Genomic DNA, 20,320 nt, shown 5'->3' with positions numbered 1-20,320 from the left:
CCCCGCCCTGCCCCCCTCCAACCAGCTGCAGGCCTGGGGCGGGCCCTACTGGGCAGCACTGGGTGTCTGGTTCTGCTAGTCATTCGGTTTAAAACTCCAATTTAAAAATAAAATTTAAAAAAGATTGAACACCAACATTCATAGCAGCATTATCTACAACAGCCAAAAGGTGGCAAGGCCTAAATACATAAGCGAAATGAGGGACATACATGCAATAGAATATTATTCGACCTTAAGGAAGGAAATTCTGACACACGCTACAACATGCATGAATCTCGAAGACATCATGCCAAGTGAAATAAGCCGTCACGAAGGGACCAGCACCATGTGATTCCGCTCACGCGAGGGTGCTGGAGTGGTCGGGTTCACAGGGACAGAAAGTAGAACGGTGGGTGCCGGGGTTGAGGGGGCATGGGGAGTGTTGTTTAATGGGTACAGAGGTTCAGTTTGGAAAGATGAGAAAGTTCTGGAGGTGGATGGCGGTGAGGGTGGCAAGACAATGTTAATGTGCCTCATGCCACTGAACTGTACACTTAAAAATGGTTGAAATGATAAATTTTGTCCTGGAAGTGAGGACAAAGGAATTATTAACACATGAAACTATTAAAAGATACAACCAAAATTATTTCATAAAGTGCAATTTTATTTTTTAAGTCAACTTAGGTATAATTTACATGAAATAATACTCACCCATTTTAAGTGTGTAAGAAGTTTGGGCAAATGCATACCCCCACATAACTGCAACTCAAGTCGATAAATATAAATTTTTGCATCCATCATATTCTCTTAGTCAAATCTCTCACCTATTACTATGTTTTGCCAATCCTAGAATTTTATGTAAATAAAACTATATAGGATGTAAAAAAAAAAAAAGATAAATTTTGTTATGTATATGTTACCACAATTAAATAAATAACACAAAGGGGTCTGCGCCTTTGGTTTCTAGAGAAGACAGCTGGAGCCCCGATACCCGGTGCCCTCGGGCTCCCTCCTTTGCCCCGAGCCCACGCTGTTCCCCGGCTTTTCCCGTGGCCCCATCAGCCCGTGGGAACCACCTGTCTATCCGGAGGCAAGGACAGCCTTCCCACCAAGGTGAGCCTCAGGCTCTAGACTGTCCGCAGCCAGAGCCACCCAGCAGCCCTCCGTCTGTCCCCAGTGGCCGGCATGAACCACCTGCGGGAGAACGGCATCGTCCACCGCGACATCAAGCCCGGGAACATCATGCGCCTCGTGGGGGAGGAGGGACAGAGCATCTACAAGCTGACGGACTTCGGGGCCGCCCGGGAGCTGGACGACGATGAGAAGTTCGTCTCAGTCTACGGGACTGAGGAGTACCTGGTGAGTGAGCTGCTGGGGACACTGCGACGCCCTCGGAGCCCCCAGGAGGGCGGCTGGCCCGTCCCCCTGCTTCCGGAAGGGTCCTATCTCGCCCCCTGCACCCCGTCCAGAAGAATCCGTTCTGTTCTCTAAGGCGGAACAGGCGATGCCAAGGCCTGCGCAGCCCGCCCGCCTCGTGCCGGGACCGGGACCTGCTCGGGAGGCGGGGGGACGAGGCGGCCACCACCCCCAGGGCGGAGGCTGGGCAGGTGGAAATGCTCTGGGTGGGCCGAGGAAAGCACCACCTGTTTTAAGATGCCGAAGGAGCCGGGTTCCGAGTGGTCCGGTTTTCACCTGAAGGTGGAAGGGGGCCTGATGGGTAGGGGCTCAGGCCCTTGCCCGCCCCCCACCGCCGCTGCTTTCTGGTTCCCTCCCCGGCAGCACCCCGACATGTATGAACGCGCAGTGCTCCGCAAGCCCCAGCAAAAGGCGTTCGGGGTGACCGTGGATCTCTGGAGCATCGGGGTGACCCTGTACCATGCAGCCACCGGCAGCCTGCCCTTCATCCCCTTTGGCGGGCCGCGGCGCAACAAGGAGATCATGTATGGTGGGCTGCGGGCCGGGGGGGGGGGGGATGGCCCTGGACCTTCCCCCACTGGTCCCTGCTGGGTCCTCTGTTTCCCCTTCAAACTCTGCCACCTTTCTCTGTCCATCCCCAGCCAGGCTCCTGGTAGGTCCTTGGTTAAACTGTGGGTCCCAGGAGGAGCTGAGCCCTGCCCACGGCTAGGTGGGAGCCTGGGAATGTTCCCTTATCTTCGACTTGCCCGGGTTACCCAGCCTGGGGTGGTGAGGGGCAGAGGTGGGGCGGGAACCCCGCCTCCAGCTCCCAGGTCCAAGGTCCCTGCTTGGCTTCCTGCCGGCACGGAGGCAGCGAGTGGCTGGAGACGGAGCCGCTGTCGCTGGGTGCCCTGCCCAGAGCAAGACAGAGTCATGCGGCAGGAGCAGAGGTCCAGCCACCCACCCTCGGCCTGGGGGGTGAGCTGAGCGGAACCGGTTCTGGCTTCCGGAAAGGGGAGGACACTGGCCCGGGCGGGCTGTCAGGGAAGGTTAGACGCTGAGGGGGGAGGCTGGCGGGCAGCGAGCACAGCACGGGCCAAGGTGTGGACGCCGCGTGCAGTGAGGGCAGAGGCGGCGACAGGGCAAAGGTCCTGCTGCCTGAGCGAAGGGCTTGGCGGGGGACGTCCCGGGCAAGCTGAGCTCACGGGCTGGGAGCCGGGGCCTCTCAGCTTCCACTCTCCCGGCTGCCTTAGAGTGGCTGGGTGACCGGACCCAGTGCTCGAGCCCGCCCTGCTGAGTCTGTCATCCCTGCAAGTGTGACGTCTGGGATCCGCTGACCCGGCCCTGCCTCACCCCAGGCACCGGATCACCACAGAGAAGCCCCCCGGGGCCATCGCGGGCACGCAGAGGCGGGAGCACGGGCCGCTGGAGTGGAGCTACACCCTCCCGGTCACCTGCCGCCTGTCCAAGTGAGTGGGCCCCGCCGGGCGGGCGGTGCTCACGTCTGGGCTGGGTGTCACTTCTCTGTGCCGAGTCAGGATGTCTGAGGCCTGTTCCAGTGGGGCCCCCGGGCACACTGAGGGCTTGGGAGCCACACTCGCCCTTTGTGGCCTCGGTTCCTCCACCCGGATGCTGGAGCGCCTTCTTCCAGCTCTCCCTCCCGACCGCCCCGTCCTCGTTCTTCAGGGCCTCCTCATGCCCCTTCGCCTGCTCGGGGACACGTCTGGGGCCCAGCCGCTGACAGTGTCCGTGTCCTGGGAGGGCAGGGGCTTGCAGAGCCAGCTGGTGCCCATCCTGGCCAACATCCTGGAGGTGGAGCAGGCCAAGTGCTGGGGCTTCGACCAGTTCTTCGCGGAGACGAGCGACATCCTGCAGCGGGTCGTCTTCCACGTCTTCTCGCTGTCCCAGGCCGTCCTGCACCACGTGTACATCCACGCCCACAACAGGTGAGGTGGGCGGGGGAGGGCCGGCACGGGGACCCCCGCCCAAGCGGAAGTGTGCGTCCAAAGTGGCACCGCCCAAAGCACGTACTAGGGAGTATTTAGAGATAAAACTTTTAGGTCCAAACTTATTAATAGTTTCGAAAAACACTAGTTCACAGAGTTAAACAGGTTTTCTTGCTCGAACTTCGGAGATTCCACACCTTTGCAAGGCTAATGGGCGTTATACGTTTGAGAAGTGTGTATGTGCTGGCGACACATTTTCTAAATTTGTTGCTCATAGAACCCTTTATTCCCGGGGTACGTTGTGGGACTAGGGAATTTTAATCGGAGTGTGGCGTGGAGAGGCGAAGGGCAGAGGCGGGGCTCTGTTCCCGCTCTGTCTGCATCTACTAATAAGACATGAACTCTCCGCTCTTTCTCTCCAGCTTTGATGAGAGAGAAAATGACCCCAGTACCCCCTGACAAAAGAAACTGAGCCCTGTCTATGAGCAAAGTCTTACCAGGGGCTTAGGGCACCTTGACCCTGCGTCCTGCCTGCTGACGCCTCCCCTGCCCGGCCGTGTCTAGGATAGCCATCTTTCTGGAGGCCGTGTATGAGCAGACCAGTGTGGCCCCCCGGCACCAGGAGTACCTCTTCGAGGGTCACCTCTGCGTCCTCGAGCCCAGCCTCTCAGCGCAGCACATCGCCCACACGACGGCGAGCAGCCCCCTGACCCTCTTCAGTGTGGCCAGCGAGACCCCCAAGGGGCTGGCCTTCAGGGACCGTGAGTAGGGCCACCCAGGCTGGGTCTTTTCTCCCCCGCACCCTCTCCTCCAAGAAGCAGGGGTTTGCAGTCCAGGGCATTGGTCGATTCTCCTTGTGAGTGTTTCTTTGGGCCCACAGGGTACAGAAGGCAGATCTGGGTTCTAATTCTACAGCTGCCTCTGAGATGCCACGTGACTTGGGCTAGTGGCTTGACCTCTCTGGGCTTCACAGCATCCACTCCAGTGGAAACAGGGAGATTCAGATTGAACACGCTGTCTGTAATCTCTGGTCAATGGGGGAGCCTCAGGTCGTTTGTGCCGGAGGAAGCAGGAGCCCAAACTGCTGGAAGGTGGTCAGGGGTCCAGAGCTTTGTCCTTTCTCCAAGTTATAGCACAAATATCATTCATCCTCATTTGAATTATGCCAATTTCATCCTCCTTCTTGGGAATTAACCTGGAAATACGTAGGCAAGAGGGTGGTTTTAGTCCACTTTCTGGCTGTTGCCATGGGCCCTTAGGCATGAGGGTGTAGTTCCCAAAGTGGCCACAAGGTGGCAGTGAGGGACCGCATGGTAAAGACAGGCCTCAGGTCCCAGGCTTGGAAGGTGTGGGGCTCAGGGGTGTGGGGTTGGTGGTGAGCGGTGTGAGCTGCAGATAACGAAGGGTGCGTTTGGAGTTGACCCGGAACCATAAGGCAGGCCACTCAGACAGGGGTCTTTACCTGCAGCTGCTCTGGACATCCCCAAGTTTGTCCCCAAAGTGGACCTGCAGGCAGATTACAACACAGCCAAGGTGAGGGGCGGCCCCCAGGTGGCAGGGAGGGGTGCAGACAGGGTAGGAGGTGTGGGACCTGCCCCTGCCCACCCGTGTGTTTCAGGGCGTGCTGGGCGCCGGCTACCAGGCCCTGCGGCTGGCACGGGCCCTGCTGGACGGGCAGGAGCTGATGCTGCGGGGGCTGCACTGGGCGGTGTGAGTACCCGTGAGGGCGGGGGAGAGGGTGGGGTAGGAGGCCAGGACTCTCCGCACCGTTCTGGGACATGCCACATGCACGGTGCCCCCGTCCCCTGGTCCCCCTGGGCAAGGTGGCTCTGACTCCGGCTCCGCTTGGGCAGGGAGGTGCTCCAGACCACAAGCAGGCGGACGGTAGAGGTCACGCGGACGGCCCTCCTCTTCCTCAGCAGCAGCCTGGGCACCGAGAGGTAGGTGTCCTGCCCGGCTAGCTGGGACCTCTCAGCCTTGCTGTCTCTGTCTGTTCCTCACCCCTGGTGCTCCCTGATGCACCTCGCCTCCCCCACCCAGAGCTCTCCTGCACCCCTGGTGGACTAGGGAGGGCACCCCCACCCTGTCCTTTATCCCCCCACTGCTCCAGGTGACTCCACATCCCTCCTCCCAATCCAACCCCTCACTTGGGAGGCCATGAAGGGCACTGGTTCTCCAGCTACCAAAGCAGCCTCCCTGCCCCAGGAAGGGCCTCTGTCCTGCCAGGCCTTGTTCTGAATGATTTTAAGTACTCACCCTGCACCAAGGCCTGGCACAGGTCTCTGGGGAAGGAGTCAACCCACACGCGGTCCCCGGACATGACCCAGGTTGGAGATCCAGGCGGTCTCATCCTCCACGCCCCTTCTCCTGCTTCCTCTGGGTCTGCAATGTGTCCTTGCCTCCTAAGGGTTCCCTGTCCCAATCCTTGGCACCCCCCCCTCCCTCCACTCCCCTGTCTTGGATGGGCTGGATGAAGAGGGGGACTGAGGAGGAGGAGGACGCCAAGCTGAGGGTCTGGATGGGAAACACGGGAGGTGCTCCAGGCCACAGGGTTGGCCAGGGCACCGTGGAGAAGCGGGCACTGCCCGAGTCCTGGAAGGCATGGGCCATGCTACGGGCGAGAGACGGGAGCTCTGCAGCCCGGGGAAGCCAGGTGGTGGGAGTCTTTGGGGACAGAGGATCAGAGACTGCCAAGCATGCCTGAAGTCCCCCCTCCTCCCGCCTCCCCCAGCCCTTGGCCTCAGGGAGGTGCAGGGAGTCTCCCGGCAGTGGTCTGACTCGCTGCAGCCTCGCGTGCCTCTCGGGCCTGGCAGCAGCGACGCGGACGGAGGGGCAGCGTAGGTGGGGTGCAGAGAGGAGGAAGAGGAGTCTCCAGATGACATGGATGGAGTCCACCTCGTGGCCAAGCCCCCCTCAAACGGTGACGGAGAGCAGGGGTCACTCAGCAGTGCTGCTGGTGATTCTCCTTGAGCAGAGCTCTATCCAGGGCACAGAAAGGGGTTCCAGGGACAGATGTGGCATAATGTCACACAGAGAGGCCCACGCTCCCCCGGAGCAATTAGCCCTTCCCAGGCATGTGAGGGCTGATAGGATGGTTGGGTAGTGCAGACTACCGATGGGGGGAGGCAACCATGGAGGCCTTCCTGGAAGATGAGACTTTTTAGGCCAGAGGAAGGAGAATACCTCAGGTGGGAAGATCTGTGCAGAGGCAGAAGGGGAACATATTTGGGGGGAGGGAGGGAGTGCTGGTGAGATTTGCGGGAACCATAGCCACAGTGGCAAATGCCCCAGAATAGAGTCAGAGAGGGACAGGGGTGGGGGTGCGGAGGGGAGGAGGGAATGCAAGGAGGTCAGACCCCAATAAAATAACCAGTAGGGAGCCATTATAGGTTCTCGATCTGGAAAGATGTACAGAGAAAGCATTTGGGGTGTCTCTCTGCCCACTGGCCCGGGACTGACAGGAGTGTGGGTGGCCCGCGGGCCCAGGTCTGGAGTCCTGGGGTCTGCTGGCTGCTGTTGCCCCACTCTGGCTCTGAGGCCTGCTCTGAGGAGTGGTGTGTCCAGAGAACTCGGGCGGGTCAGGCAAGTGCCTGCTTCGAAGCGTGTCGCAGCCTCGGTGGAGGGGGAGGACGGAGAGCAGAAAGAGCCCCAAGCAGGGAGATGGAGGGCCAGGTGCAATCTCTTCACTAGCTCTCAGTGTGACCCCAGGCCATTGTCACTTCCCTACCTGGGCCTCTGTGTCCTCATTTTCAAAATGAGAGGGTTGGATGATCTCTGAGGCCTCCCAGCTCCAACATTGTGCAATCCCACTCTTTTCTGAACATTCTCAGACCTGCAGATCCTTCTAAGGTCCAAAGCCACTAGCTCCTTCCCCAGTGGAATCGGATACTTTAATGGGCTGAATGTCATGTTTGGAGGAGTCCAAGCACCTGGGGCGAAATGGCCTGCCGTTAGCCAGCCTGGTTACTCACCTCTCCCCGCCGTGCTCCTCCTGCCCCAGGCTCCACAAGGCTGCTCCCTTGGCAGAGCAGACTTGCTTTGTCCCGAAGCTGCCTGGCCCTCCTTGGCAGCCGCTGCTACCCATAGGCACCGTTCGGCTGGGATTGGCTTCAGGAATCCTAGGGCTTCCCCCACCCCCACCACCAAAAAATATGTGTTTGTATAAATGTGCTTTCTAGGCAAGACCTTTATCTCTGAGGTCCCGTTTGATCCCACAAACACCTTATTAGGTAGCAGTAAGGAAATTTGTCTCCCCGTTTTATACATGAGGAACCTGAGGCCTGGAGAGCTAACGTGACTCACCCAAGATACGCAGATAGCAAGTGTGGCCACTAGGACTAGGACTCAAGCCTGTGTCTCCCGGCCGGGTGCGGTGGCTCACGCCTGTAATCCTAGCACTCTGGGAGGCTGAGGTGGGAGGATTGCTTGAGGTCAGGAGTTTGAGACGAGCTTGAGCAAGAGCAAGACCCTGTTTCTACTAAAAATAGAAAAAAATTAGCCAGGCAAAGTAAAAATAGAAACAAAAAATTATCTGGGTGTGGTGGTGCACACCTGTAGTCCCAGCTACTCGGGAGGCTGAGACAGAGGATGCCTTGAGCCCAGGAGTTTGAGGTTGCCGTGAGCTAGGCTGACGCCATGGCGCTCCAGCCCAGGCAACAGAGTGAGACTCTGTCTCAAAAAACAAACAAACAAACAGAAAACAAAACAAAAAACCTGTGTCTCCTGACTCCCTGCCCAGTTGGATTGGGTCAGCCTCATCCTCTTCTGCCATCAAGTATTAAATGCCCTAAAAGCCATTCGTGCGGTCAGTAATTCACTTGACAATCATGCATTGAGTGACTGCTATGGGCTAAACTCTTTGCTAGGCCAAAATATACCAGATACTTTTTAAAAATCATTATTGTTACTAAAAAAGTATATGCTAATGGTAAAAAGTTAGAAAAGACAGATAAGTAAAACTAAGAAAATAAAAATGCCATATCCTACCACCCGGAGATAGGTTATTACACCTTAGTAGATATTTTCCTACTGTGTAAGTGGAGCTTATTGTGATTATTATTGTAACACGAGATTATCGTGTATTTGCTGTTTTATAACCTGCTTTTCTCAGCTAATGAGCTCTCCCCTCCGCGTCAATACATTTTCATCTCATTCGGTACCCAATTCATATTCAAATTTTTCTAACTGTCCCCAGAATTTCCTTTTATAGCTAGTTTTGTTCAAACTGGGATGCAGTCTAAGACCACACTTTGCATCTGGTTATTATGCTCCTTAAGTCTGTTTTAATGGAACAAAACTGCCCCTGCCTCCCCCCACCCGTTTTTCATGACACTGGCTTGTTGGAGGAAACCCATCCCTTGTTGTCTCACCTTCTGGACTCATGGAGAGCGTCCTCTTAAGTTTGCCTTGTTCTTCTGTCCCAGCATTTCCTGTAAACTGGGAGTTCTAAAGGCTGGCTGGATTCAGGTTGAACGTTTTTTGCTAGAAGACATCGCAGGTGATGCTGGGTACTTCATGCCGACATACCACGGGGGGCGGGGGGGGGGCGGGTAGCAGGCTGATTGCTCTACTGTGCGGTTTCATTTTCCCTGCGCAACAAAGAAGCAGCGTGGTGTTACCTTATCACCATGTAGGTGTCCACCTCTTCATCGTTCGTCGTTGATTTGACCACTGTACCCAAGAGGAGAATTTTCCTAGGGCAGCAGGATGCTAATGTTCCGAGTCCTGGCACATTATTGGCTAGCAGTCTATGAAATACAGCTTTTCCCTCATCGGCAAGCTATTGGTTATCAGGAAATACAGTTTCTGCTGGAAAAGAATTTAATTCCTTCCCTTTAGTTACAAACTCTCTTGGTAAGGAGTTCATTCATAGCTGCCTTGCATCACGGGCTCATGAATTTTCATACATTCAAGGTGTTTCAATCCACCTCACACTTTATTCTTTGCGATGCTCAACGATGTCACAACTTTGGGGAGCAGGGCCCTCTTCGAGTTGCTTCCTCTGTCCCAAGCACACAAATTCCCCCAGAGATCCCGCAAGCCAGCAAGGCTGTCCAAAACATGCCACGCCCAGCGTGCGGTCACAGAGTTCTCCGCCTCCCACTCCAGCTGCCCCCTAAGCCCCTAAAGGTGGCCTTTCTCCTGCTTCCAAGGTTCGGCGGCGTGGCTGGGGTGCCTGAGGTCCAGGAGCTGAAGGAGGCGGCAGAGCTGAGGTCCAGGCTGCGGACTGTGAGTGGGGCTGGGGGAGGAGGCTCCTCGGGGCAGAGCCGGGGCCGGTGGTCCAGCCAGCGTGCTCATCAGAGCCCCGAGCTGAGGGCCCCACGCAGGTCTGCCTTTTTGCCCCACAGTTGGCCGAGGTCCTCTCCAGATGTTCCCAAAATATCACAGAGACCCAGGTGGGCCTCAGCAACCTGAGCTCGGAGCTGGCGAAGAGCCGGGATCAGGTACATGAGGACAGAAGGTCTGTGGGATTTTCCTTCTTTGTGGGGTGGGGTAGGGGGGCATGAGCTCGAAAGCTGCAGCAGCCTTTGTGGAAGTCAGCCTGCTTTCTGCCCTGGTCTGTCCACCTCCACGGCCTGTGGTCTTGGCCTAGCCCAGGCAGAGATTCACGACCTTTGAGCCCCTTGTCTCCTTTTTAACAAACATGAAAGTGCCCACCCACCCCACAGTCTGATGTGTGCAGGGCCGCTGCCTCCCCCACCCCGCCCTGAGCATGCTGCCCCATGGAGAGCCCCCCGTACGTTTTGACACCCACTGCAATCGGGGCCTACACGGACCCACAATCCCACGTCCCCGATTCTAAACTCAAAAACCTATGAAAACTGCAGGGTTTTTTCTTAACTGTTTTAACTGTAAAACCTGACCTAACCTGGCATGAAGCTCTTTATAGTCTTAATTTATCCCACTTGGGGTGAATATTCTCACCGTTGTCTGAGGGTGTGAATGTCTTTGATCAGGAGTTGCTGCCCAGACCCTGCCAGGGATGGTCCCCAACACGCTCTGTGCGCACTGAATTACCTTTCTGACATCAGGAGACGATTCTGAATTCAGAGCACGTTTGGCCCCGAGCCTTCTGGATACAGACTGTGGATCTGAGGCCCCATCCCAGCCGCCTGGTCCTCTACCCCCATGTTCCCAGGAGGGCAGGCTCCTGGGACAGGTGGGGCTCTGGGAACACGCTTCTGCTCTGCCCAGAGTCCAGCTCCAAAAATAGCTGAGATGGGGTTCTTTGGAGGTGCTCGAGGGAGGAAGTTGAGCTGCACAGGCCTGAGGGTGAGGAAGAACTCCCCCCACACACCTGGCTTCTCAAACAAAGTGTTTGTATCCAGCCTGGAAAGGGGAAGGAGGAAACAATCATGACCTTAAACCCCAGGCTGAGAAGGTCTCTGCGTGGTCATCTTCCACATTCCCCATCTCCAGGCGGGACTGAAGACCATTGATTTATTCTTGTTTTAAACAAGGATTGTTGATTCATTATTTATCTTAAGTTTCTTCTCTGTGCCAGGCATTGGGTATACCAAGAAGCTCCACCCGTCTGTCCTTTGCAGGTGACCGGAGAGAGATTCCTGCTCCACCCCATCCCAAGCGATCACGTCCAGACTCCCTTAGGTTTCAGGGGCCTGGGCTCCTGAGGGTCTATCCTCAAGCTTTCTTGTCTAGCAGAGGCCACTTTCCAGCTGCCTGTTCTGTTTGGCTTTCTCTCCGTCCCACCTCTTACTTAACTCGTGGCGTGAGTGTGTGTGTGTGAGAGAGAGAGAAATAAACCATGAGAATTGGACCCAGGGGGTCTCAAGTAAGCTGAGAGACAGGATAGCCACCCCCACTCCAGATCGGCCCCCCAGCTGTGGCAGCGAGGCTCCTTCTGCAGGGAGACGGCTCCTCCCCTCCTCCCGTACCATCCACTCCCTCCCTCGCCCTCCACTCCGTGCCGTTGGATTCTTCCAACACCTGGTCCCTTCTCCTGCCCGCAGCAACCAGCAGATCCAGTGTTGTTTGGACAAGATGAACCTCATCTACAAACAGTTCAAGAAATCTAGGCTGAGGCCAGGTGAGCCGACGGGGAGGGCAAGATATTCCTCTCACTCTGTCCTCGCTCCCTTCTCCCTCCCTTGCGAGTATTCATTCATAGCCTGCCAGCTGTTGCTGGGGGCTGAGAGAGCAGAGCTGGGCCCTGCCTGCCCGCTGCCTGTGGGCCAGCGAGGGGCGCGAAGCCCTCACACCCGTGCTCATTGCCACACGAGAGGCTTGGCTCACACAGGTGGGGGACACAATGGGCTGGAGCCTGGGTGCTGTAGAAGAGGTGGCTCTGGAAAGAGAGCTCACTGTGGCAGAGCACTTTACGGTTTGCACTGTGTCTTTGGGACACTGAGATAACCAGGTTTTCTAGAAAGGGGGGGATCAGGAGGAACCCCATTTCGAGACACTGGGCCAGGCGTTTTGGCTGCATTATCTACGATGCTCGCAAAGACTCTCTGGGCAGGGGCGGCCCACTCACATGCCCTGGGATAGGGAAGCCACTTGCCCGAGGTGACTGCCGTCATGGGGCAGGGTCACCCCAGGGCAGGGCTAGTGATGGGGTCGGAGGGAGCCTGGGGAGGCCCCAGCTGATACCAGGAACCAACCCTCTTGCTCCCCTCCAATGCCCTAAACATTTGCTAATATGTAGACTGGAGATCTTGGGCTTGATCTTCTATCCTTGGGATCATCTAAAAACCACCATTCAATAGAAATATAATTGCCAGCCACATATGTAATTTTAAGCTTTCTAGTAGCCAAATTTTAAAAAGTAGGAACAGGTGGAATTAATTTTAATAATATATTTTATTCAACCCAATATCTCCAAAGTCTCATTTCAGCATGTAATCGATATAAACAAAATTACTAAAGACATACTTTATGATCCTTTTTTGTGCTAAACTTTCAAAGTCCCACGTATATTTTACACTTACAGCACATTTCTATTGGGAAGCTAAATTTTTACCGAAGTGAAATATAGTCTTACCCAAATAACAGAGCTATGTTTAGTGGGGAAAAAACAGTTTACGCTGCTTCCGCTTTAAGCTTTAAATTAATTGAAAATTCAGTTCCTCAGTCACACTAGCCCCAAGTCAAGTGCTTGGTAGCTGCGTGTGTCTGCTGCCCCCGCAGTGGACACACAGATCTGGAAAATAATCCTCTGTCCTTGGGAGCTGCGACCTGCCTCTGCGCCTGGCCTCAGGGTGTCGGGGAGAACCCAGGAGGCGGGGAAAGCGGGACTCTTCCGATCCCAGGAGACGGCGGCGCCTTGTGTCCAGCTGGACTCTTTGCCGTGATTTCAGGAGCATCTCTCAGGATCATCTTTCCATGATCCCATAATCTAAACTGGGCGCCTCCCTCGTGCTAGGCACCGTCCTGAGGGCTGTGCGCGTTCTTAAGTGATTTAATGCTCATAAAAACTCTAGCACCATTACCCTCCCCATTTCTTAGAGGAGGAAACTGAGACCCAGACACAGAAAAGGCTAAGTGGCCCGAGCTACGTAGGTCCAGCTGCTTTTGACCACCTCATTTGACAGCCTCCATGGAGTCTGACTTCGACTGGCCTTTACGAGTCCTTTCTTAAAATTCAAAATGAACCCTTAACTGTGAACACCCAGAGTGCTGGAAGGTTCCATTTCTTAAGCTGTGCAGTCGCTCTCAGGGCGCTCCTCACTTGGTCCTCACTGGAGTCCCGTGTAGGGCCCATGACGGACGGGGACGCAGGCGCAGAGAGGTGAAATCACTTACCTACAGCCACCTGCTAGCAGGAGGCGGGGCTGGGACTTGCCCAGATCTCTTGGACTTCCTAAGTGCTCTCAGCTGGCCGCACGCAGGGCCCAGGAAGGGGGTTCTGCTATTAGGGGAGTGGAACGGGGCCGCCTACAAAGCAACCTGCACCACCATTTCATCCTGGGGCTGCCACGACCCTGGAGGGCCGTTCCCTCGAAGCCCAGGAGGGGGCAGCATGTCCCCAGTACATGAGCATTGGGGCCGGTCTCACCACTGCGTCCTCCGCAGCCCTAACGCAATAGCCCTAAAGCAAGGCCTCCGCGGCTTCTCCAGCGCCTGCCTTGCCATGATCACTTGCTCGGGTACTTGCTTCCCTCCTCTGCCCTTCCCGGCTCCATTGGCCGTGAGCTTCCGTAAAGCAGGGCCCAGGCTGAGCTGCCTTCCTCTTTGTAACTGTCCCCGACCCTCGCGGCACTCTGCTTTGTTGACTGATTGAGTAAGTGACCTCTGTCCTGTCTGTTTCCTTCAGGGCTTGGCTACAACGAGGAGCAGATTCACAAGCTGGATAAGTGAGTGGCCCGTCTGCCGGCCTGCGGGTTTGGGAGGGTGGGTGTCGCCAGGGCAGAGCGAGGAAGGGCCCTGATCCTGCCAGGCTGTGGCGGAGCTAAGGGTAACCCCATCTGGGGCAGGTTATCTGGGGCCAGTGGATGGAGGCTCCCAGAAGCAATCTGGATGTAACTGGGTTTACTTCCGGTATGGACAAGATTGTTTGCAGATTTCCTTCCCTGATTGTCCTCACTGATTTACCGCTGACCACTTCCTGCTCCTGACCTCTGCTCCTCTGTTTCCCGGACACTCTCATCATCCAGGAGGCCCTCCCTGATTTCATGGCTGTTTGGAGACTTACTCCCCCAGTTCTGCACCCACCCCTGGCCCTCCAAACACACACAAACATTCATCCTCCTTCCATGAACTGTCTCTCCTGCCCTGCCCTCTGGGGTCTGAGCTGGAGGGTGTGTGTCCCCTGAGGGCCGTGTCTCCTTGTTGAAGTGTGTGCTTTGCTGGCCACTCCCCTTCATGATCCCAGTGTGTGACTGTCCTCTCCATCCCCAGAGACACAGCCAGCCCTGCCGTGGGCTCAGGGCTTGGGCACTTATGCCACGGTGACGATGGAGACCAAGGGAGGCCAGGCTTGTGCACAGTGGCCCTGGCTGCTGATTCCTGGGCCATGCTTTCCCTGTCGTTCCAGGGTGAATTTCAGTCATCTGGCCAAAAGGCTCCTGCAGGTGTTCCAGGAGGAGTGTGTGCAGAAGTATCAGGAGTCCCTGGTCACGCATGGCAAGCGGATGAGGTAACAGTCCCTCCTTAGCTCGGGGGTCCCAGGGCCTGGCCTGGCCGTTCCAGGCTTTGGAGGACCTGGGCATTGCGGAGCCCTGACCGAGAGGGAGAGCTAGTGAAGGAGCAGGAGGAAATGAGTGGTTTGTGTGCCCGAGTGCACTGGGCAGTCGGCTGGGTGGTTTCTCTCCATGAGCTCATTTGATCCCACAGCACCTACCCTGTGCAGTAGGTGTTATCACCGCGCTCCACAGGTGAGGAAACAGGCCCGTTCCTCCCACAGCTAGTACGTGGCAGACCCAACACCAGCACATGGTATGTCGGCCTCTAAAATCTGGATTCTTCCCACTGTCCCAGCTGGCTGTGCTGCGAAATCTCTTTAGGGAGAACACAAGGTCCCTCTGGGATAAGGACAGGTGGCACTGACCCTTAAATAGAACCCCCTCTCACACTGTCCCCCTCAGGAGTTTGGGGTTCTCCCTTCTCAGACAAGGCCTGCCCTCCCCTCCCCCACCTGCCTGCGTGAACACCGGCCCCTCCCAAGAAGAGAGGGAAGCTTCCCAGGTGTGCCAGGTTCTGAGGCCTGCGCCACCTGTGCGCTTGTCACGGGGCTGAGGCCCAGGCACTCCCCACCCTCGGATCAGAACACCACTGCCCAGCTCCCCACCCCCACCCACGCCAAGTTCTGATTTACTTTCTCTGGAGTAGGGCTCGGGCAGCAGGAGATCAAAGGCTCTTCCAGGTGATTCTAATGTGTAGCAGGGCTGAGAACCAGCCACTGGGTTGACGGCGCTGGGCCTGTTTCGCTCATTCCTTCCACCTGGAGAGAGGAGAAACACACTGCAAATAGGAGTGTGGGCAGTCCCCTGCCTCTCTAGGGCCTCCCCTGGTGCCATGCTCGCCATAACTGGCATGTGTCACCCGCTGCGTGCATGTTGCCAGCTCCCCACTGTGGCTCTGCGGGGCCCTCCTGGCCTCAGTCAGACGTGCTGGTCCACATTAGTGCAGTCGGGCAGGGGACAGGAGAGGCCACAGCTGGAAGGGCAGAGGCCGAGAGGGAGGTGAGTGCCTGGGACCCAGCTATGTCCATGTGGTGGCCTGACACCAGCCAGGTGGCCCGGGAAGAGAGGGCTGAGCCCTGCTCTAATTCTAGTTCTTTATCTGCTCTCCGAAGGGTGGTGCACGAGACCAGGAACCACCTGCGCCTGGTGGGCTGTTCTGTGGCCGCCTGTAACACAGAAGCCCAGGGAGCCCAGGAGAGCCTTGGCAAGGTGGGGAAGGCGCCGGGACTCTGGGCACTCCAGGGTGCGGACCGGGGCGGTTTTGTTATCCTCTCCTTACCCTTCCTCAGCACGGCCCCTGCCCAGCCGCACGCAAGCTGGCTCATAAGAGCTGACCAAAGCCCGGCTTCCCTTCAGATCCTTGACCGGCTGTCTCACCAGCTCCTGCAGGACAGAACACAGGGCCCTCCGGCCTCACCACCCGCCGTAGCTCCTTGTCCTACACCGAAGGACCTGCTTTTCCAGTAAGTGCCGGAGAGGATGGGGTGTGGAAGAGGGTGGTGGAAGGGGGAGGGTGCTAAGGGTAGGGCCCGAGGAGTCTTGCCTCATGCCAGGCCCAAGAGGCAGGAATGCAGAAGCTGCCTCAGTGGGGGGCAGGCCTCCGGGAAGGGTCCTGGGCCAATACACTGGCCTCAGCTGCCTCTCCCGCCTCTGCCTTGGGCAGCATGGAGGAGCTCTGCAAGGAGATGAAGCGGCTGGCGTTTGACCTCCAGGACAACAACCGCATCATCGAACGGTAAGGAGCTCCCACCGTGTGCCAGGGAGGGCGGGGGTTGAGCCGTCCTTGCCTCGGGCTGCAGAGTCCCTGTGCCTGCCCGTGCAGGTCTGATGACACGTGTCCATTTTCCAGACAGCCCCGCTGGAGCTTAGGCCTTGTCCACAAAGGAGTTGTCATCCTGAGGTTTCACTTACAGTTTTAAAATGTGACCCTCCGTGCTGTCAGAGAGAGGGGGGCTCAGAGGCAGGGATCTGTGCCCGTGTCCAGCTCTGCGCTGAATGTGGACCGTGCCTGGGCTTCCCCCAGATTGCCTCCTTTAATCTTCACAGCCATCATCAGAGCGGGTGCCGTTTCCGTCCCACGTCCTAGCTCGGGGAGCTGCAGCACAGGCAGCTTGGGTGCGCTGCCCAAGGCCTGTGTTTCTCTGGCCTCGTGGGGCCCCCGTTCCTCCTGCCAACGCTCACAGGCCGGCTCCGGCTGCAGGCCCAGCAGAGACCCTGGACGGGCTCCTGATGGGGGCTCCGGGGTAGTGGAAGGGGTGGTGAGGGAATGTAGCAGGGCTCAGACTTCGGGATTTTGTGTAAAATTCACAAAAGAAAATTGCCAACGACAGAGTTGCCAAGCGCCCCTGTAACAAAGTAAGCATATTTGAACGGGGGAAAAAAACCTGCCATCTTATAGCCGCACTTCATAAAGCACACTTAACACCAAAGAGACGATCTCAGAAGGAAGAATGGTCCCTGCTTGCCCTGAAGGTCAGTGGCCTATTTACATACATGTACACACGTGCGCACGCCTCCCACGTCCTCCCCAGCAGCCTCGTGTCTGTCGTTCCCCGTTTGGGAAGCAGCGGCAGGGTGGGAAGGGTCAGCAGAGATCCAGCAGGATTTGAATCCTGCCTCTGCTTCTTACCAACTTCATGACCCTGGGAGATTTGTTCAGCTCTGAGCTTCAGTTCCCACTCCTATAAAGCAGGAATAATAATTCCTACCTCGTGGCGTTACCATAGGGGAGTAAATAAAATGAAATATTCGAGGTGCCTGGGGGTGTGTGTGGAGGGGAGGACTCACTAAATGTTAATTGGTCCCCAGATGTCACACCGGTCTGAGACATTAGAATTGGGGCCAGGAGGTCGGGAAACCAGGAGCAGAGCTTGTGGTCTGTCCTCAGAGTGTCAGAGGGTCCTTGGATGAGGGGCGCATCTTCTCCCTGTCCTAGTCCAGCGAGAGGAGGATTCTGCCTCTTAAATACCCACAAAGAGGAGATTCCACAGCGTCTTGGAAAACTTTCCAAAACAGCTCTCTTGAGCAGGAAGTTCTAATTTTAGTGCCGACATAAATTTTTCTTGCTGTGATATGTAATCTACTTACAGACAGCTCAAAACTTTATTTTAATGAATTTTCACTTCCTTATTCAGAGCTGTAGCCAAGGAGCCAAATGACCCATTCGAATTCCTTTTCCCTCCTCCTAAACCACGGCTGCATGTTGGAATCACCAGGGGAGCTTTGAAAAGTACAGACGCCTGGGTCTTGCCCAAGAGATCTGGGTGCAGCCTGGGGTGGGGTTTTTAGAAGCTTCCCAGGTGATTCCAATGCGCAGTCAGAGACGGGAAGCAGAGGGATCTCGGGGAATGAAGACGCTACGAGAGGAGAGCGGAGGACTCGCAAGGCTCAGGGAAAGTCGACCGTGCCGGGCCCTGGGGTGTGGTCTGCAGGCTGCTCTGACAGGTGGGTGAGGCTCACCTGTGCCTTTCCTTGCAGGTTAAGCAGAGTCCCAGAAGCTCCTGATGTCTGAGCTCCCTGGGGTGCACGAGGCTTCCTGAAGCATTAGAATGATTCAAACACTGCTCTCCTGCACTGTGGGACCCAAGCCAGGGCGAGATCTGGTCCCATCTCACCAGCCTACCTCCCTCCTGGCCAACGGCCGGGAGATGTCACCAGCATTATCTTTCGCTGCCTTTTTCCGCGGAAGCAGCGCAGCCGGGACTGGGGCACCAGGCCGTCTCTGCCCAGACCCACAGGGAGGAGTGTGGCGGCCACTGCCTGGGCTGACCTCTCTGTCTTATCCAGACTCAGATACTGCTCCTCTGTCACCCTGGCCTGTATGGCTGAACCTGGCCAGGCCGTGGGGACAAGTGTCTCCAACATGCCCTCCCACCCTGCCTCTGGTTTACAGGGCTTCACTCCCTGGGGAACAGCAGAGGAGACCCAGGGTTCTGGGTCAAACGGCCTCATCTCAGTGTTCCTTCCTCCTGAGGAGTTTCACGTTGGACACAGCTTGTCCTGGGGCTTCTGGAGTCACCACGTTCGGCCCCAGGCAACACAGAGCCTCATTTTCCTTCTAGTCGTGCTCTGGCTGAGCCTAAGATTGAGCAAATGAGTGATCCAGGCCAGGCGGCAGTGTCTCGGGGACCCTCTCCCGCTCTCTGAGGCCCCACCTGGCCCAGCGACACGCAGCCAGCCAGCAGTAACAGGTGGCCACGCTCGTGAGCACAGGCCTGTAAGCCAGCACCCGCACCTTCAGGAAACGGAATAAACGCCTTCTTTTCTACTGCCGTCGCCCTCTGGGCTGTGTCTGGCAGGCTCTCAGTGGTAGCCGCTTGGCAACCGAGCAGGGCCTGGGTGGGGATCTGTGGGAAGTGTTAGGAAATGGAGACTCGTCATTTCCCAATTCCCGCCTTTCCCCTAAATGGGCCCTAATTTCAGGGAAGCGCCCAAGGAAGATGTCCCCTGCTGGGAAGGCCTGCCTTCCCATTCCTTCCATTCTCCCGCCCCTGTCATTTGGGGAGCTGTACAAGGGACCTGGAATTTAGGGAGAAAGAAGGTCTGTTTTTTTAACTCAAACCCACCATCTAAGTGCCTGCTGCTTTTTCCCATCCCCACCACTGCTCAAAACTTAGGCTGTGCCCTAAATATTGGGTTTGAGTACTACTAGAGGTCGTTTTAAGCATTCTCTCATTTTGTCTGGAAGCGGTGGGCAAGGCATTCTAGTTTGTGCAAACTGCTCGCAGATTTAGTCTTCCCCCTGCAATACCTCCAGCCTTCCCTTAAACCAGAGCTGCACTACCCAGCTGGCCTGGGGCGGGGGTGGAAGAAGGGGAAGGGGAACGCGGTAAGATAGCCCCAGGAGGGGGAGATGAGTGGAAGCCCCACTATGGGCTTTGCAGTACGGAGACATTACACTTGACCCCAGAGATCCCCAGAGATCCTTCCCACCCATCTTCATGGGAGCCGCCACATCCTGAGCCTCCTCCACCTAGGGACACAGCAGGGCCACGAGTGAGGAACCGCGAGTCCTGGAGGCTGCCATCCTCTGTGCTGCTTCTCTGTGGAAAGACCCAGGGGAGGGGTGCTCGAGGCTGTTGGCGTGCATCAGGCCTAAGTGGCTCCGTGATTGCTATCTGGGCCTCAAGCCCATGGAGTCCCTTAAGCCTGTGGGTTCAAGTCCTGGGGCCTCAGGGGCCAGCTGCTGCCTTGATGCCCCTGGGCACTGTGCCACCTCTGGTTGGCTCTGCCGCCGTGAATTTCGGCCCCACGCTTCCGCCTCATCAGTGGCCCTTCAGGGAAGTCCCACGGTGGGTTTTCCCGGCAGCCGCAGCTGCTCTGGGCCCCGCGTGCTTGGTGGAGCTCACTGAAAGAGCCAGGGGATCCCTGAAAGCCAAGTGCAGATTTCTGGGAGATGATATGATGCGGGCTCTAATGACATCACAAGCAACGCCCATGAGCCGTGGGGGACATACTCACTCCAAGGCTTCTGTCTGTTTCTACGCTGGGTGGAGTGGCTGGCATGAGTGCCTCCCCCGATCTGGAGTTCTGCAGAGCTTCTGGGTGCACCTCAGTAGGAGATGAGCAACCTGTAAGATCTCAGGTGTCCGAACTCCTCTTAAACTTCCCTCTCTGTTCTATGCACTGATTCCTATAGAACCCTGAAAACAAAAAGAGCCTGTTTAGGTCACCAGACATGAACTGAGCACCTACAGTGTGCCAGGCCCCGTGCTAGGTGCTGGAACTACAGAGGTGACTAAGACACCTTGCCTGCCCCTGAGGAGCTCACCTCTATGGGGTCAGGCAGGCATGCCAACAGGTAGCCCCAAAGTCACAGTGTAGGCGCTAGGATAGGAATGCATAGCTCAGGTGTAGTAT

General features: G+C 56.7%; 1 protein-coding gene across 2 annotated transcripts in view; it reads left to right on the top strand.

Annotated features, from left to right (window-relative positions):
* Nucleotides 1–18,797, top strand: part of LOC105821217 (inhibitor of nuclear factor kappa-B kinase subunit epsilon) — a 20,679-nt gene extending 1,882 nt beyond the window's left edge. Inside the window, exons 4-20 of one of the 2 annotated variants that reach the window (XM_012657889.1) lie at nucleotides 1,157–1,338; nucleotides 1,759–1,919; nucleotides 2,733–2,843; nucleotides 3,141–3,320; nucleotides 3,885–4,081; nucleotides 4,789–4,853; nucleotides 4,939–5,030; nucleotides 5,174–5,260; nucleotides 9,473–9,548; nucleotides 9,668–9,780; nucleotides 11,291–11,367; nucleotides 13,594–13,633; nucleotides 14,314–14,415; nucleotides 15,574–15,670; nucleotides 15,842–15,924; nucleotides 16,125–16,196; nucleotides 17,939–18,797. In XM_012657889.1, the coding sequence (XP_012513343.1) occupies nucleotides 1,157–1,338; nucleotides 1,759–1,919; nucleotides 2,733–2,843; nucleotides 3,141–3,320; nucleotides 3,885–4,081; nucleotides 4,789–4,853; nucleotides 4,939–5,030; nucleotides 5,174–5,260; nucleotides 9,473–9,548; nucleotides 9,668–9,780; nucleotides 11,291–11,367; nucleotides 13,594–13,633; nucleotides 14,314–14,415; nucleotides 15,574–15,670; nucleotides 15,842–15,924; nucleotides 16,125–16,196; nucleotides 17,939–17,972 (1,769 nt within the window). In that variant the 3' untranslated portion in view covers nucleotides 17,973–18,797. Of the gene's footprint in view, nucleotides 1–1,156; nucleotides 1,339–1,758; nucleotides 1,920–2,732; nucleotides 2,844–3,140; nucleotides 3,321–3,884; nucleotides 4,082–4,788; nucleotides 4,854–4,938; nucleotides 5,031–5,173; nucleotides 5,261–9,472; nucleotides 9,549–9,667; nucleotides 9,781–11,290; nucleotides 11,368–13,593; nucleotides 13,634–14,313; nucleotides 14,416–15,573; nucleotides 15,671–15,817; nucleotides 15,925–16,124; nucleotides 16,197–17,938 lie in introns of both variants that reach the window. The other variant, XM_012657888.1, reaches the window with a different exon arrangement.
* Nucleotides 18,798–20,320: the final 1,523 nt, after the last annotated feature.

This window comes from Propithecus coquereli, unplaced genomic scaffold (assembly GCF_000956105.1).
Source record: "Propithecus coquereli isolate 6110/MARCELLA unplaced genomic scaffold, Pcoq_1.0 Scaffold563, whole genome shotgun sequence".
Lineage (NCBI taxonomy): Eukaryota > Metazoa > Chordata > Mammalia > Primates > Indriidae > Propithecus > Propithecus coquereli.
The sequence above is the reverse complement of the archived record's forward strand: the minus strand, read 5'-3'. Positions and strand labels throughout refer to the sequence as shown.